Source organism: Colobus angolensis, unplaced genomic scaffold (genome assembly GCF_000951035.1).
Source record: "Colobus angolensis palliatus isolate OR3802 unplaced genomic scaffold, Cang.pa_1.0 Scaffold153, whole genome shotgun sequence".
Lineage (NCBI taxonomy): Eukaryota > Metazoa > Chordata > Mammalia > Primates > Cercopithecidae > Colobus > Colobus angolensis.
In genome coordinates, this window is record NW_012114633.1 from 1,338,319 (window position 1) to 1,354,770 (window position 16,452).

At 35.3% G+C, this 16,452-nt stretch overlaps 1 protein-coding gene across 2 annotated transcripts in view; it reads left to right on the top strand.

Moving 5' to 3' along the window:
- Positions 1–16,452, top strand: part of TMEFF2 (transmembrane protein with EGF-like and two follistatin-like domains 2) — a 246,724-nt gene that overhangs the window by 183,702 nt on the left and 46,570 nt on the right. For both annotated transcript variants that reach the window (XM_011936418.1, XM_011936417.1), the window contains exons 6-7: positions 12,050–12,198; positions 12,939–12,998. In XM_011936418.1, coding sequence (XP_011791808.1) covers positions 12,050–12,198; positions 12,939–12,998 — 209 coding nt within the window. The remainder of the gene's footprint in view (positions 1–12,049; positions 12,199–12,938; positions 12,999–16,452) is intronic.

Below are 16,452 nucleotides of genomic sequence, written 5' to 3' on the forward strand. Positions count from 1 at the left end.
ACTGAGCTTGCTTAAAATAGAAGACTGACAATGTATAAAATGGATGACTAGACTGGGTAAGGATGAATCAGATCTCTCTCACACACTATATATAATATATACAATCACCAAACAAATTACAATAATAAAAATATTGCCAAATTTCAGGTAATAACTGATAACTCTAATGTTTGTCAATAGCTTATTAGTTTCATAAAAATGATATTTCCTCTTAGAAGGAATTCAAAACACCCATTTAAAAAACATATTACATTCCTGTAGTGTCCACTTACTATTATTGAAAGAAAAGTCTACATTTGATTATGCAGCTTAAAAAGTCTTCTAAGATGAAGCCAAGAGCAAAACCATTTTGTACACCCAGGCTTAAGAATAATATCAATTGTTTGTCCAGCTCATTCTTGTCTTCCTACCACCCTTGCAGTCTTTGCTGATTCTTCTCTGCTGGATCCTTTGCTACATGAATTTAGCAAGTTCCTCTGCCTTCCCTGACCCTTAGCACAGTGTTTGGCACAGAGTAGCCACTCCACATGGAATGGTTGAGTGAATGAATGGATTAATGAGGACTCTTGTTTGATTTTTCAGCATTTCTTTAATGTCCTTCCAATCAGTAAATTATTCAGTGATTCCTAAGTGTCCAGGGCTCCAACTATGCTCTTTATCATTGGGGAATGCTTCCTTCCTGGGGTGGATGCTCGTAGGTTCTTTGTTCCAACTTTATCTGTAGCTATAGTCACTTAATCTCCAACCTGTTTTCTTCACATGGTTTAGTGAAAAACACATAGACCCATGAATCTTGCAATGAGGAATTCAGCCCATTATCAGTACCTAAAAAATGCTTTTGAGTCAATGATACATTTAAGTTAAAATACAATTCTGTGTTACTTGACTCATCTGGGATGAGCATGAGAATGACACCGTTAGGGGGAAATCCTCAGTGGAGAAAGGATTTACATGTCCTCTTGTTACAAGTCAGCAGGGAGACCACCTGCTGAAATTCTACTCCTTTTCCAAGTTCCAGCTTAAGCATCACATCCTCTGTGAAAGCTTTTTGTACCCACCAGGTGTAAGTAGTTATTACTGCTCGGTGATAGCAAAATACATTTTCATGCTAACAAAGGCAAGCTCTGATGACTCTGTTTGATGAATATTTGTTTTTCTCCTTCTGTTTTGATCTCTGTTGCCAACTGTAATCGTAAGCATCATCTTTGTCTCTGATGTTCAGCCTAGTACCTGGTACCAAGTAGGTGCTCAGCTACACTTATGCGATTCAATTGAATTAAATGAGATCTGTGGTAAACTAAAATGTATATGCCTCGGTGGGGAAAAAAAAAGTGGCAGTAATAGCTGCAGACCTCCAAATACCTTTGACCAGAGGACCTTACCTAGGGTTCACTCTAGGAAGGTAATCACAGATCCTGTCCTTTCTTACTTTATAAAGCTTAGTATTTTTGAGACACTGAGAAGCATTTTTATTTCAAGGCAAAATATTCAAACATTTCTACTTAAAGTCCTTCATCCTGAGAGTTTCAGAATAGCTCACAACTATTTCTGACCACACAGTCCTCTCTCAGAGCAATCAAAACTCACCAGCAATACTGCAGAAAGTCAATGAGGAATGGCTGGTTTGAGGCTGTAAACTAAAATGCCACCATGTGTTTTTGAGTTTAATATTTTAGTGGGCAAACACATAAGATGAGGAGAAAGAGAGAGATGATTCCCTTCATATAATAAACTCTGCTTGAAAGTCGCTTTTAGACAGACATAAACTCCATCTTAAATAGTTATTTTCAAAGAAACATTATCTTGGTCCAGTGGAATGTCTCCATGCACATATTTCTTTTTCAGTTTGTTTAAACAACTTAGAAATAAACTTTCCTGATCAAAATCATGCAAAATCTATTTACCAAGATTGATAATTTAATCATTTTAAGCAAAATGTCAAACCTAATATTTTTATTTTAAATGATAAGGTACAGTGTTTTGAAACTATTAAAAGTAATATAATACTTGTGCTCTACCACCTAATTTGAACAGATGCAAACATTTAGCATATTTACTTTTGATCTTAAGAACCATAACATTACAGATAAAGTTAAGGCATTCTCCTACCTTAATCATATTTTCCATCTTCTCTTTCCAAGTTTCAGGTACAGTGCTCCTATAAATGTTTCTATTATATTTATCTTTATTCAAATATGATATTTATTATAGTGTGGTATAATATGTATTAAATATTATTTTTAAAGTAAATTGACCCCAAAATTAATAAGTAAAAGATTGATATAATCATGAAGGGTAAACATTTGGTATAAGTTCTAATTATGAAGAGTTAGTTAATATCAATATGATTTAATTAGTACTTTATTTTTATACTCAATTATAGCAGTATAATCTTTAGCGAACATCAACTGAGAAATAACATGTTACAAAAACACTGAGAAATAATTCCATGATGATTTGTTGCAAGTGCACAAATGTCACCTTATTTTCCTACCTTTATATCATAAGATGAAAAAAATCTATTAAACTTGTTAAATTGAGGATTTGTTGTTTTCGTACACCACCTGTCCTTCATTTTATATACACACACACACACAATCACACACACTCACTGCTTATCTCTGAGCTCCCTGAGAGCCAAGGAACAAAGGAAAATACAAAAGATCTTATAACTGACTCAATTATCCAATAAAAGGAAATGTGCTGTATCACCAGGTAGGACTACCTTGTGTTCTCTGAAAATAATTATCATGAGTGTTCTTATAATAAGATAAACAAACATAAGCCAAACAAATAAAAGCCACCTGAACAATATAGTGGCCAATTATTTTCAAACTAGCAGCTTTACCAAAGTGCAAAACTGTAATTCATCTGTTGTTTCTCATCTTTCATGGATAAAATCCAAGGGCATGATGTGGAATTGCAGTTTCGCGGGAAATCTAAACTGTAATGATGTTCATACACATTTACTCCTAAAAGCCTTTTATCAAGTGAAAGCATAGCAGAGGGCCAGTTGGTAAAACACAAACATGAAGCCACCCCAATCACTAAAGTGGGTGTGGGAATCCCGATGCTTGGGAATGTGCTCAAACGTTCAATGTGATAATGACAGAATGGAGCGAGTGGGAATCTAGTCTACCACATTATTCAAAAGTGATTTTTTAGTAACTTTATTGTATTGTTTTTCCTCCCAACTTTTTATTCTGGGGTCTTCATGCTTCCTGACTCTGGTGTGTATAAAGACCCATCCAGTCGGAGCGACCGCACTTCTCCGTGATCACAAAGTTACCCTTGTTTATTGAATATGTTTTCCAGCTTAATGAGCAAGCACATACACATGATGCTCATGAGGAATTTTGCTTCAAGATACTTTTAAAAATGTACATGAGTAAGAAGAATTGTTTGCTTTGATTATTTTAAGATGTAAATGCAGCTACTTCTAAAAAGAAAAAGTAATCCTGAGGAAAAGGCAATCGTGATCCGTGACAATGGATGGAGAGTTAAATCCTGCTTCCATCTATCATATGTACTGAAGAGGGACGTGGGAGCAACTTCTGCCTTGGAAGGAGCCTTCTTTGCTCACTAACGCAGTGGGCATTAATAAGTCTCTGCCGCCCCTATGGTTTTGTTTCAGTCATTTTAAATCAACCCTGGAACCAGGCAGAGTATACATTAATAGAAGGCATTATTCTCCTTCAGTTGTAGTTAAGGGTGCTTGCGTGCTATCACTGTTGTGGTAGAAGCCTGTTTGCCTCTGTCCTAATAGTGAAGGCAGAAAACTCTCCCTATGAGGAAAGAAAGCTTTCCTGAGTCACACACACAGCTGCCTCCCTCCCTTAGCTTGGCAGCTCCTGTAATAAGTTTCTGGTTTGGAATGTAGTACAGATCAGGAAAAAAGCAGGAAAGGCTAGAGCAGGAAGGACATGGTGGTTAGATTTTTGCCTTGGTGCTTCACTATAATATGCCTTAAGTAGCGAGCCACCAAGTCCTAATGACTTTTCCTTTTCTTCCATATAGTGAATGCCTCCCTCTGGGGCTTTCCTTCCTTGTCCCTATACCTAACAGCAATAGCCTGGGAACTAGTCCCTCTGCCTGCACTCTACTGCTAGCGTCATCTTTCTAAAGCACCGCTTTCATCATGTTGACCTTCTCATCACACTGTGCTCAAAAAGCTTTCAGGACTCCCCATTGCCCAGAAGATAAAGGTCACTCCTTGGACTGGAATTGAGGCCCTTTGCAATCTGTCTAGAGCGTTGTGTTCAGTCACATTGGATGAGAAGAGTTCATTCTAATCAGACTGATCTATCTGTGATCCTCCCAGCACACTGTGCACTGTCTTCCTCCATACATTTCCCCAGGCATTCTCTCCACCACTCTTCTTCATCTAAATCCTACTCTTCTTTCCAGACAGTTCACTTTCCACCTCCTCCTCCCTATCTTATGAGCATTAAACGAAAGAGTCATAAGGAAGTTGGAGCAAGGTGCGAGACACAGGGGAACCTCATGATAATTTCACTCCTTTTTGCCACTTGGTCTTGGTTTTACTTGGCAAATTAATTCTGCTGACAGCTTTGCCACTGCTGTTTTTGGATCACTGTGTTTAATCACTTGTCCCTCTCATCTGACACCAACCACATATTGCATGGAGTATGTGCCATATGAGTAAAGCCTTTTAAAGCATGTCACTGAATAGTGTACATTAAACAAGGATATTAAATTTCTTATAATGGAATGAATAGAAAAGGAAAAAAAGATATGGCTGGAGTCAGAGTAGCTGCGATTTCTCAATAGGGGATGCAAACCTTCTCCCACAGAAAAAGCTAACTTGCTTTAAGATACTGATTTCTGAATGCCCCTCCGGATATTACTGCAACAAAATTTGTCACGATGAATCTTATATAGAGTAAATCTGGAAAATCTCTTAGCCTTAGAAGGTGAGAAAGATTATCTAATGTAATTCCAACTCACCCTGTCTGCACATCAGAATCACCTGTAGCATTTTTGGCACCAACGACAACCTAGACCTCACAGCAGACCTCCTAAATGAGAATCTCTGAGTTGCAACCCAACCATCTGGGTTTTTTAAGTATTCCACAGAAGATTTTGATCTGCATCTAGAATTTGAAATCCAGCACTTGAAAGCCAGAAGTTAATGCTGGACAGTATTTATTTGATTACAGCTTCTCAGAAACTTTGTTAAGGAAGTGATATGCATTTAGTGACTACAGTCTTGAGTCATTATCTCCATTTTCACAGGTGAGGATTCTAAAGCTTAGGAAAGTGAAGTAGCCCAGTGCCATCCAGCTAGTAAATAAGCCTCATTAAATACAAGTCTATCTAATACCAAGTTCCAACCTGTAGTCACATTCTCCATCTGCTTTTATTATAATTAGACATTATTTCAATATGTGGCCATCAGTCTCTTTCCCAGCAATAGTTCCCTCTCTTCAAAATGTGATTCTGTTTTTTGAAAGTTCTGGGACCACCCAGGGCAAGAGTTTCGCAGCTCAGTTTTCCTTTGATTGGCTATTTGTTGTCCTAATCTATTTCTGATCAGTAAGGCCCAGTATTCCCAAGACGTTCCCCATGTAATGGGCCAACTTCTATGTTTTGCATCCTTATAAAGAGATGGATACTAATGGCAACTAAGCTTTTTCCACGTGCAAGATAAGCCTAGCCACCCTGGAAAACCTGAGTGCAGTCCTGGGTAATGCTTCTGGAGAATGGCATTATTCATTCCTCCTAGATTTCAAAACTAAAAGGATTACCCACTCTAAGTTTTAAAAAGAAACAAAAAAAAAGTCACCTGAGACCTGAGTAATGACATGAGAGACTTACTAGCCTTGCCAGTCAATGCTTTTCTACCCTTTGAATAGAGGGTTTAATTTTTCACTGCATTTTCACATCTTTTACCTCATTTTTTTCTCTCACAACTCAGTCATTCCTGCACTGCAGTTTCCTTAAGATAAAATACTTATAATCAAGTTCCCGCAAAAGGAGTGATGTAAGAGTTAATGAGTAAATGGGCTTAAAGTATCATAAGCATCTTGAATGAAAGGTACACACTGTTTTTACTGTTATTAATATAATGCAGTTCATCCATTACGGATCTGACAGGGAGCACAGACAGCAGCTCTGACCTCATTTACTGGCCAGGCCAGAGAGGGTCTGCATAATGGCCCCAGAGAAAGACACCCTCAAGAGAAACAAAAAAACCACAGTCAAGGTCCAAAACAACCCAGAAAGCCAGCCTCACTGCAGCGCAGTTGGGTGCTTTGAAACTAACTAGGAATATTGTGTGGTCAAAATACGGAATGGACACGAGTCAAGGACCTTGCGAGAGGAATAAGTGACAGCCATGTTTAATAGATGAAACAAAATCTAGTGAAATTAGAGGGCAGCCACAAACCAGACACATGAATAAGTAATTTGCTAGCTACCAGGTTCTGCATTCTCACGCTCTGGCAGATGACAAGGCACTTCTAAATACACAGAGAAGCTTATTTAACTCATTGCAGATCATCCTTGGAAGAGCAATTTCAAGTGAGGCAGGAAATTAAATTAATGTCAAACCCCCTGAAAATATTGATGAGATAGTTATAAATGTATATGAGTGGTCTTAAATGCTACCTTTCACTGCTGTAGTTTAGGTTCCTTACTCCATCAAGTGGTCTTTAAAAATTATTTCGTATTTCTCTTCTATCTTATAATTCAGAGAGCTAAGGTTTTCAGTCAATGTTAATTTTCTTTGAAGGATTTTCAGAGGGTAGTATTACTACATACAGACCCCTGAAATTATTATTTTCGTGTAAGGCTGATTCTTTTTCTTTGTAGCCTAAAAGAAAAGAGATCTATGTAATCGCAGTGTCAAAATGTCAAAAGACTGAGATAGGTTGAAAAAAAGAAGAAGAGAAAAGAAAACACAAAAAACCTTAAAGGCATTCATGCAGTCCTCAGCTTTACAAATCCTTGGCTCACATAAAATACTTGTGACATGCTATAATTAACTAGTTACTCGTCTCGGAATGAATAATAATGCAATTATTTGCCAAAAGCAGTGAAGGGATAGTTTCTGTTTTCAAAAATGTGTGCTTTTCATTTCTGTAGAAAGAAAAACCCTTGATTAATTTACATATGCTGCTAAAGTGACCTGCAGTTTCACCATTACATTATATGATAATTGCTACCTTTTTTCTTTTTTCTTTTTTAATCTTTAAAACGTATTTTTAATTATTTATTTATTTAGAGACAGGGACTCACTATTTTGCCCAGGCTGCTCTCAAACTCCTAACCTCAAGTGATCCTTCTCCCTCAGCCACCTGAGTGGCTGGGACTACAGACATACACCGCTGCACCTGGCTCTTTTGTCACCTTTTTATCAGAGCCTTATGTTTTTCAGTGGTTTAATGTAGCAATAAACTGACAAGTTGCTATCATGTTCAAATTATATTGGTGCCTGAAACTGTACCCAAATACCACAAATGAGAAGTAGTAGCCTGCCTGGTGAAAACATTTTCTTGTCCCAGTTGGACTTTGATGCCATCAAGATTACTAACTGCTTGTTCCCTGTTTCCTTTGTCTGTGGAAACACAAACAAAAGGAGAACAGTGAGCCTTAGTTCTTCAAGAACCACCTCTCCTTTGGAGACCCCACATCTGCCAAGTAGTACAAAGTTATCTCTCCTAGGTGTTAATATATAACACACAGTTAATATACAACACAATGAATATTTTCAACTCCTTCAACACCATCCGCATTCTCTCAGTAATTTATTCAACAACCATCTATTGAAGATGTTTCTAATGCACTGTACTAGGTACCAGGATGTCAAAGGTAAGTAAAACACCTTGCCCTTGAGAAGGTTTCAGAAAGGTAGAGGTATAAACAAGTAAACAGGCACATTACCAATGCAGTAAATGCACCATGGAGGTGAGTGTGAACCCTCCACCCTCCACACCCCACACACACCCATTTTTTCACTCATATAAACACACAAAACCCCCTCTACCCCATGAATGTAAACTTCCCAAAATGCCTCTTTGAAAGTTTTGAAGCAGACACTTGGGAAAAAATTAATGCTAAAACCCTCTAATTTTGTAATTTCAGTAGAGTCCATTGAGCTATACATTTGTGTGTGTGTGTGTATTTGTGTGTAAATATTCGTTTTCATGTGGATCTTTATATAGCATTTTATTTAAGGATAAAATATTTTGAGCAACTGATGCTTTAGATAGTCAGGTTAATCTAACGCCCATAAAATTAGTTACTAATTCTAAAACCAGGTTTTAGTTTGCAATGTCTTAAAACTTAACATTCACTGATATATCCCAGTGATACACAAAAAGTCTGGATTGCTTGTTTGAGAAGACAAGGACCAAGAGTCAATATGATTTAAATTCATAAAATCATGATAGCTATTCCAACAGCAGACATAGCCTTGTTTTTCAAATCCTACTTACTCAAAGGATTCCTTTAATCAGTGAATGATAGGAATTTGGGTCTGTGATCGGAGTTTGTGTCTGTCTTTCCTTGTACTTTCAGTATGTAGAACAGGGCAGGCTCTGGCATCAGACTGCCTAGATTTTAATTTAGGTTCTTCCATTTGCAAGCTGTGAGATTTCTCCAAGTCTCAATTTTCTTATCTGTAAGATGGGCATAGTAATAGTAACTTTTAGAATAGCAACCTTTCTTTAAGAATGTAAAATTGTTAGTGTGTTCATTCATTTCGTTTAGCTATCTATTCAATATGTAGTTATTGAAAGTTTCATGTGTGCAAGGTTTTGGGCCCATTGGGGAATGCAAAGATAATTCAATCACCGCAAATAGAGATCAGGATGGAGTTGGAGTTTCAGACTGTGGTCCTGGAATCCTGCATGTTTTTCTAATTGAGTAAGCTTAATAGACATAGATAGATGGAATATAGTAAATAATGATTATGTAATCAGAGTTTACTGGTCTTTTGGAAACATAGAAATGGTAGGTCCTTGTTAATTCAGTCACAACATTTCCTTTTCCCCAAGCTTCATCGTTTTTGTGTTTTGTTTTGTTTTGTTTTGTTTTTGAAACAGAGTCCCATTCTGTTGCCCAGGCTGGAGTGTAATGGCGGGATCTCAGCTCATTGCAACCTCCACCTCTCCCATTCAAGTGATTCTCCTGCCTCAGCCTCTAAGTAGCTGGAATTACAGGTGCCCACCAGCACATCTGGCTAATTTTTGTATTTTTAGTAAAGTCGGTGTTTCACCATATTGGCCCAGGCTGGTCTCGAACTCCTGACCTCAGGTGATCTGCCCACCTTGGCCTCCCAGGGTGCTGGGATTACAGGCATGAGCCACCATGCCTGGCCAACTTATTGTTTTCAAGCCATTTTAGAAAATCTTTGAATTTTCTTCCACTTATTCACAAAAAGAAAAATATTCTCCATAGATTTCCAATTTCCAATGATTGCTGAGAGCCATATGAAGTATTTTTAAAATGTACTCTTGCATTTATTTAATATATGCAAGTATATAGAGTAGGGAGCCACAATCATGGCAGAAAGTGAAAGGCATGGCAGCAGACAAGAGAAGAGAGCTTGTGTAGGGAAATTTCCCTTTATGAAACCATCAGATCTCTTGAGACTTATTCACTATCATGAGAACAGCAAGGGAAATACCTGCCCCCATGATTCAATTGTCTCCTACCAGGTCGCTACCACAACACATAGGAATTATGGGAACTACAATTCAAGACGAAATTTGGGTGAGGACACAGCCAAACCGTATCACCATATCTATTCCTTTTGCGCCCTTTTGTCATGCTATCAAATGGGTTTCTGAACTGCCAATTAGTTTTTGTCTGTATATATATATATATGTGTATATATATATATGTTTAGAAATGTACTCTATATATATATACATATGTATATATATATATATTTCTAAATTTCTTGGGAGTTGATTTGGAGATACCTTCAAAGCCCTGATATCTTCTGTAATTTACCATTTAGGTAGACAAATGACAGAACATACCTTTCTCTCTGTTTTTCTCTTGCTAACAAACAACTTTATAGAAGACCTTGAAGGAGATAATTCCTAGAGTCTAACACAACAGCAAACAGTCAGAATCTAAACTGGTTTGAAGGCAAAAGAAGCTACCTTTTTAAAAATGCAAATGTCAACCTCCCCACTCCCTTTTTATTTAATATAATGATTAAGGCTTGGCCTACAAAGTCACTTATCCCCATCCACTCTGTAAGAACCAGAAGCCCTTTGAACACATAGGCAGCTCCTGATCTCAGGTTTTCAGATGCCAAGAATCAGTTGAGGTAGCAATGTCATGTTCCAGTAGCTTGTGATCACATGGCAACATCAAAGCTGAGGTAGGAACACCACTCCTCAATGAGTTAAGTGTTTAGAGATGGTTGCCATCTGTTCTAGCTATTTGTTCCTAAATAGGTAAATGTAAAAATAACCAGGCATTCCTACAGAAATTCTCTTACAAAAAAAAAAAAAAAAGTTCATTAGCACATTTTCTGCCAGCATTTTTAAACAGCAACCTAGGTAATTCTGACACAGATGGTCTAAGGGCTACACTCTGAGATGCACTGGTGTGTAGACAAACCCTCTCTCCCTCAATCAACAGACTGATCAAGCAGTGATTCCCAGGAATTGAGTCTGGTGCCAGGATGACTACTTAAGAATATAGAATGTTAGAAGCTACCCCAGATTTACTGGAGCCCAGAAATCTGCTTATGAATCCGTATACTTAAAAGTTCTCCAGGAGACTATAATAACAGTCTGTGATATTAGAGAGAAGGGGTTGGGTTTTAGCTTACTAAATCTATGAGTGGGTCCTTATTCCACAATTTACCAGTGTCTAACCTTATGTGATATCTTTGGTCTGTGAAACAGCTGTTGTGAGGATTAAATAAAGCAATACATGTTGAGAGTCTAGCATGTAGTAACCTGTTTGCCATTGTATGCCTAGCTCTCAGTAAGATACACAGAAGTAAAAATATATGCTTCATGACTTTGAGAAACATATAATCTATTTATAAAACAACATAAATATTAATAAAAATTTGAAATATGAGTTTATATTCTAAAGCTGTAACATGGTTGTACACACACACCAAAAAACACACAATACCCAATATTCAGAATAATACAATAGAGAAGTATAATGACATAGGAACAATCATGTAAAATTTTCTTTAAAATGTTTAATTCTTCTTTAGGTAACCTAATTCTCATTAAATCACCAAATTTTTATTTAGATTATAGAAAAATATTAACATCATGAGTGGCAATCAACTTGTATTTATTATTTGATTATTGAAAATGAGGGGTAGAAAAATAGCACTGTATACCTGGGAAGGGGTTTCATAGGATATGCCTAAAGGGGCCCAAGACAACCCTGAAATTTTATACAGAAGCGTTGTTTATATGAATATGGATATTTCTGGGAAGAGATCTATAGCTTTCATTTTTCCGAAGGGTTTTGTGGCCCCTCCAAAATGTTAAGGACAACTGAAGATTACCATTTAGTACATTTTATGTGCATCTTTATTTATGCCAAAGAAATATAACTCCTGATTGCATGCCTAATAATTTACTTGTTTGCTTTCTCTGAACTGTCCTCTGAGTCAGTTTTCCACAAGCTTTAACCAGTCAAATATCCCAAAAAAAGAAGAAAGAGTAAGATTCAATTTAAGAAAACTCTAAAGCAGAGTTTCGTGACTACCTCAGCCTATTCCTATTCTGCAGATATCAGCATGGAAATTTATGTACATGTTTTTAAAGTTCCAGGGCAGAGATTAACTCATGATCATTTTTGAGTTTTTCCTTTTCACTTTTTATCCATTGCTCAGTTGTTTGAATTATTTTCTATTAGTTCTGTGTTTCTTTTCTTCTCAGGTAGAAAAGTGAAGGAACTTCCCTGGAAGGATACAATTCAATTTTGCCAACTTGCATTTTGTCAACTTAGCAATTCTTTCATTTGTGTTTTATTTATAATGCGGTAACAACACTATTGATATTACATGTTTTTATTTCTCTGGTTTTTTTAGGTGTGTGTGTAATATTGACTGTTCTCAAACCAACTTCAATCCCCTCTGTGCTTCTGATGGGAAATCTTATGATAATGCATGTCAAATCAAAGAAGCATCGTGTCAGAAACAGGAGAAGATTGAAGTCATGTCTTTGGGTCGATGTCAAGGTAATGTTCATACCAAAATTCATTTCAAAGAATGTTTTTAGTCTTTGTGCAAAAATGAAAAGTGAAGAAAACTCCTTATTAGGCAACTATTCTATTTCCAAAATGCAGTTCTTATTTACAATGGATCGTAGAGTCTACTGTAGCATTTTTGTCAATTATAGGATTTTGAGGGGCTCTCAGCAACCATCCAGATCTGTCTCTATACAATGGAACTGTATTGTCACAATGCCATAAACACAGAAGCTAGTATTCACAAGATAGCAGACAATTTTCTTGCAAAGGGAAAAAAGAATGTCAAAGACATTTTTAAAACAAATCTAAGAATTTATTAGACATCCTTGAAACTAAAAGCAAATCACTTCATTTTTATGTATTGATTCAGTACAAATATTTAAAATGCATTTTTAAAAGCAAAAGGTACTAGAATGTTCTATTTTCTTTCTTGTTCAGAAACAAGCATTTTCTTAGTTTTTGATTTGCTACTCCTTTACCCAATTTTTCTCAGTTATAATTATGAATCTTCTTCTTTTCTCAAACTTTAGAAAGCTCTCTTCATTTTACTATTTGCTCTCAAACAGAAATTGACATTGTAAATCTGTCTTAGTATACAGGTTGCTTAGAACTCCAGTTGTAAAAATTCCTTAATTGCAATGAAGATATTGTTGGAGGAAATATATAAGTTTCATATTAGATATTTAGGAAACAGTTAATCAATGTGTATTGTTAATTTTTTAACACAGATAACACAACTACAACTACTAAGTCTGAAGATGGGCATTATGCAAGAACAGATTATGCAGGTACATAATATTTTCTTCTACAAAATGTGAGCTCTTCTATTAAAAGAGAGTCCTGGGAAATGGTTGTTTACCACTTATTCCAAAGTGAATCTTGCAAGACTTCTAACATGTGCTAGTCTTCTCTTGCCTAGTTCAAGCTTTCATTAGGCAAGAGTAATTTTTTTGTTCAAGCAAGGAAGACATACTATTTTTTGCCAGAGTTAAAGCAATTGTCAAAAATGTCACTAAGACATAATTAGCTTGTTTTGACTGTGCAAATGGTACAAATAACAAAACATTCATCAAATTAATAGCATCAGTGGAAATCAATGCAATTTTTGGCAATATATTGTAATAAATGCAAGTGTTCTTGTTTAAATTTTCGTAAAGGTCAACAATGAAAAATTTGCTAGTCTCTAAAAAGCTAGAAAGAACAGCTACAAATAGTAATGCAGGTTGTCTTATTTAGATGCAAAGTTAAAAATGTATATATAGTTTTTTTAATAGTAAATTTCTTTAGCTTATTTTGAAACTAAAATGTAGTTTCTCAGACATGCAAAATTATAAAGCACCTTATATAAAAATATAAATCATATTTAGCAATTATTTCACTTTGAAGAATGTCTCTAGCTAATCTAACTTTTCTAGAGTAAGAAATAATTCATGTGTATGCAACTGAAATTTTAACAGATACTTAAATTTTATAGAAATTTGGGATAAAATATATAAATAATATTATATAGGTTGATAATGATATGTGAAGTTTTTAGGCAGAGCTTTTCATTTAGATATTAAGCAATCATAACTAGATTTATGGCAAATATTCAATCAAAAAGAGTAGTTTCTTATCTTTTAAAATATTTACTACCATCTATTCTTTCTTTCTGAAATTTTGTTTTCTTTAACAACAGGATAAGTGTCTATGACACTGAAAAAAATAGTTAATATGCTTATAGACATCTGAAATCTCTTAGAATTTGGAAATAAAAGATATTTTAAACATTTCCCACATTTTATCTTAATGTTTTTTCAATATGTAGATGGAATTTGTATGTGCTATAAGACAAATTATCATGGACAATTATACATGGAAAAACATTGGCTCTACTATTATATAGCCATTCCCAAAGTGTCCAGGAGAGATATTTACAGATGTTCCTTGAAAAGAATAGTTCAGTGGTCTATAAGTTTGGAAGAGCTCATATAAACAAATGGATTTTCTACCCAGAACTTCTCACAGCTCTTTTGTTCATTATAAAATATTTAAGAGACATGCATCTTTTATTTATTTATTTTACTTTTTGTTGTGGAGAATTTCAAATAAAGGTAAAATACACAAAAGTAAGCTCTATAGCATACTGAACCCACAAGTACTCATCATTCAAGCCCAGTAACACCAACCCGTGGCTAACCCGTCCCTGTCCTCACCCCTATCCTTTTCCTCTATTTTCATAATATGTGGAAGCAAATCCTGGAAATTTCATCATTTCATTCACAAATAGCATGCATCTTAAAAAAAATCATTAGCATGCATCTTTAAAAAGATCAATAATTTTTTAACAAAATTACAATACTATATTCATATCTAATAAAATTATAAATAGTTCCTTATAATACACAGCTTTTAACAAAGTTGTTTGATAACACATTTTTGCAGCATGTTTTGCAGTATTAATGTTTCCAAGAATGTACGTTGTGATATGCTGATCCACAGAAATACTATTAAAAATAATAAAAGATAATAATGAAAAATCAAAGTCTGAGGCTACTTGTATATGTTTTAAATTTTAAATGAAAACAAATTTAAATTGTTTATATTTTTATAAAGAATTATATTTTGATGATATTATAAGCCACTGCTACTAACTGCAATTAAAATACCTTTATTCCTACTTTGCAAACTAATTCATTTGGAAAAATCTTCAAAAATGTAGAATTTATGCATATCTTCTTTAGTGAACCATCCGTCTTTGTACTCATTGAAAAATCAAGCCTCTCCCTGAGAATTTTGTTCCTGAAACAAAGAACTCTTCAAGTTGATCTGTGTCACTATACAAATATATATGCATTTATAAAATTGTTCCCATAAATATCATGAGAGATTCTACTGGTCTCTCAAAGTCATTTATATTGCATGTTAACATTTTGCCCATTTCAAAGAGATTTGATCATTGAATTTTTATTCCAAAAAGTATTTATATATGGATTTGGTTTTAAACAGATTATCTCTAATGTTGAGTGTCACTGTTCTTAATTGGCATGTTTTTCCTATCTTATTGCTTTATTGGGTACGGAAGAAAAAAATACATTTTTAATACATGCAAATTAAAATTCTTCTGTCACTCAGTGTAGTCCAGGATCTTCTAGTTTGATGTCAGATTTATCCTGAAAACTCTAAAGAAAAACTTTTAAGATAAAAGTAAATTTTAAAAATACATGTTTGTTGAAATCCAAGTTTAAGACAGGAACAAAGATAATGCCAATTGAAGCTTGTAATTCCTGGTTAAACACTGACTGCATACTTCAAGATTTTCAAGACATTTATTTTAGATATATTTATCTTCATTAATGGTTTCATTAGAATACAATATACACCCTTTTTAGAAATCATTTAAGTAATAGTCATGTTCCTCAACATTTCCAAGCTTCCGATAGTATTTAGTTTCCTGAATTTGGGAACACGAACTTTGGAAAAAACTAAAAGGAACCAAACAGAGAGTCTATGTGTCATTGTCCTCTTAATTTCTATTTCACATGCTAAAATCTGTCCAAGGAGGGAAAACAGGAACTGTGTGACTCCTATCCCTCAAAGTTTCCTGTGTGCTCACAGCTCATTTAATGTCACAGCCACTTCCCGTGTTAGACACACATTCACGGACTCTCCCACCAGAGGGAAGTAAGGATCTAACACACTCTTATTTTTGCCTTATATGTCATTAATACTATAGATTAAAAACCCTTACTTATCTCTCCCAGTTTTTTGTTTGAGCCTACTTTAAGAGTCATTAATACAGGAACACATGTTTCTGATTAGAAAATGGAGATCTTCTGGAAAGAAGCCTAAATCTTAAAATAAATTAATTGTATCTCATTTCTAATATCAGTTAAAAGAGATCCCAGCAAGGATCAGCAGGAGGTGAATTACTAAAACGTGCAAAAAATGCAAACGAAGGGAGCAATGCCTTCAACAAGACTAATATGTACAGTATACTAGAGTGTGGCAGACTTGCTCAGAGACTGAATTCCATGATCCTCAAAGGCACATAAATGTAGTCAGCACCAGGAAACCAAAGAATTTGCTCAATCATCCCTGCCAGTATTACTTTCTGGTTGCATCTGATTTGGGTCTCTATTCTACCCTCTGTCCTTTAATGAGACCCAAGGTATTACTGAGTTTTGAATAACGGGCTTTGGATCTCTTCATTTCAAAGCCCAGTGACAGGATACCTGTCAAATGAGCTAAACAGCCCATTTA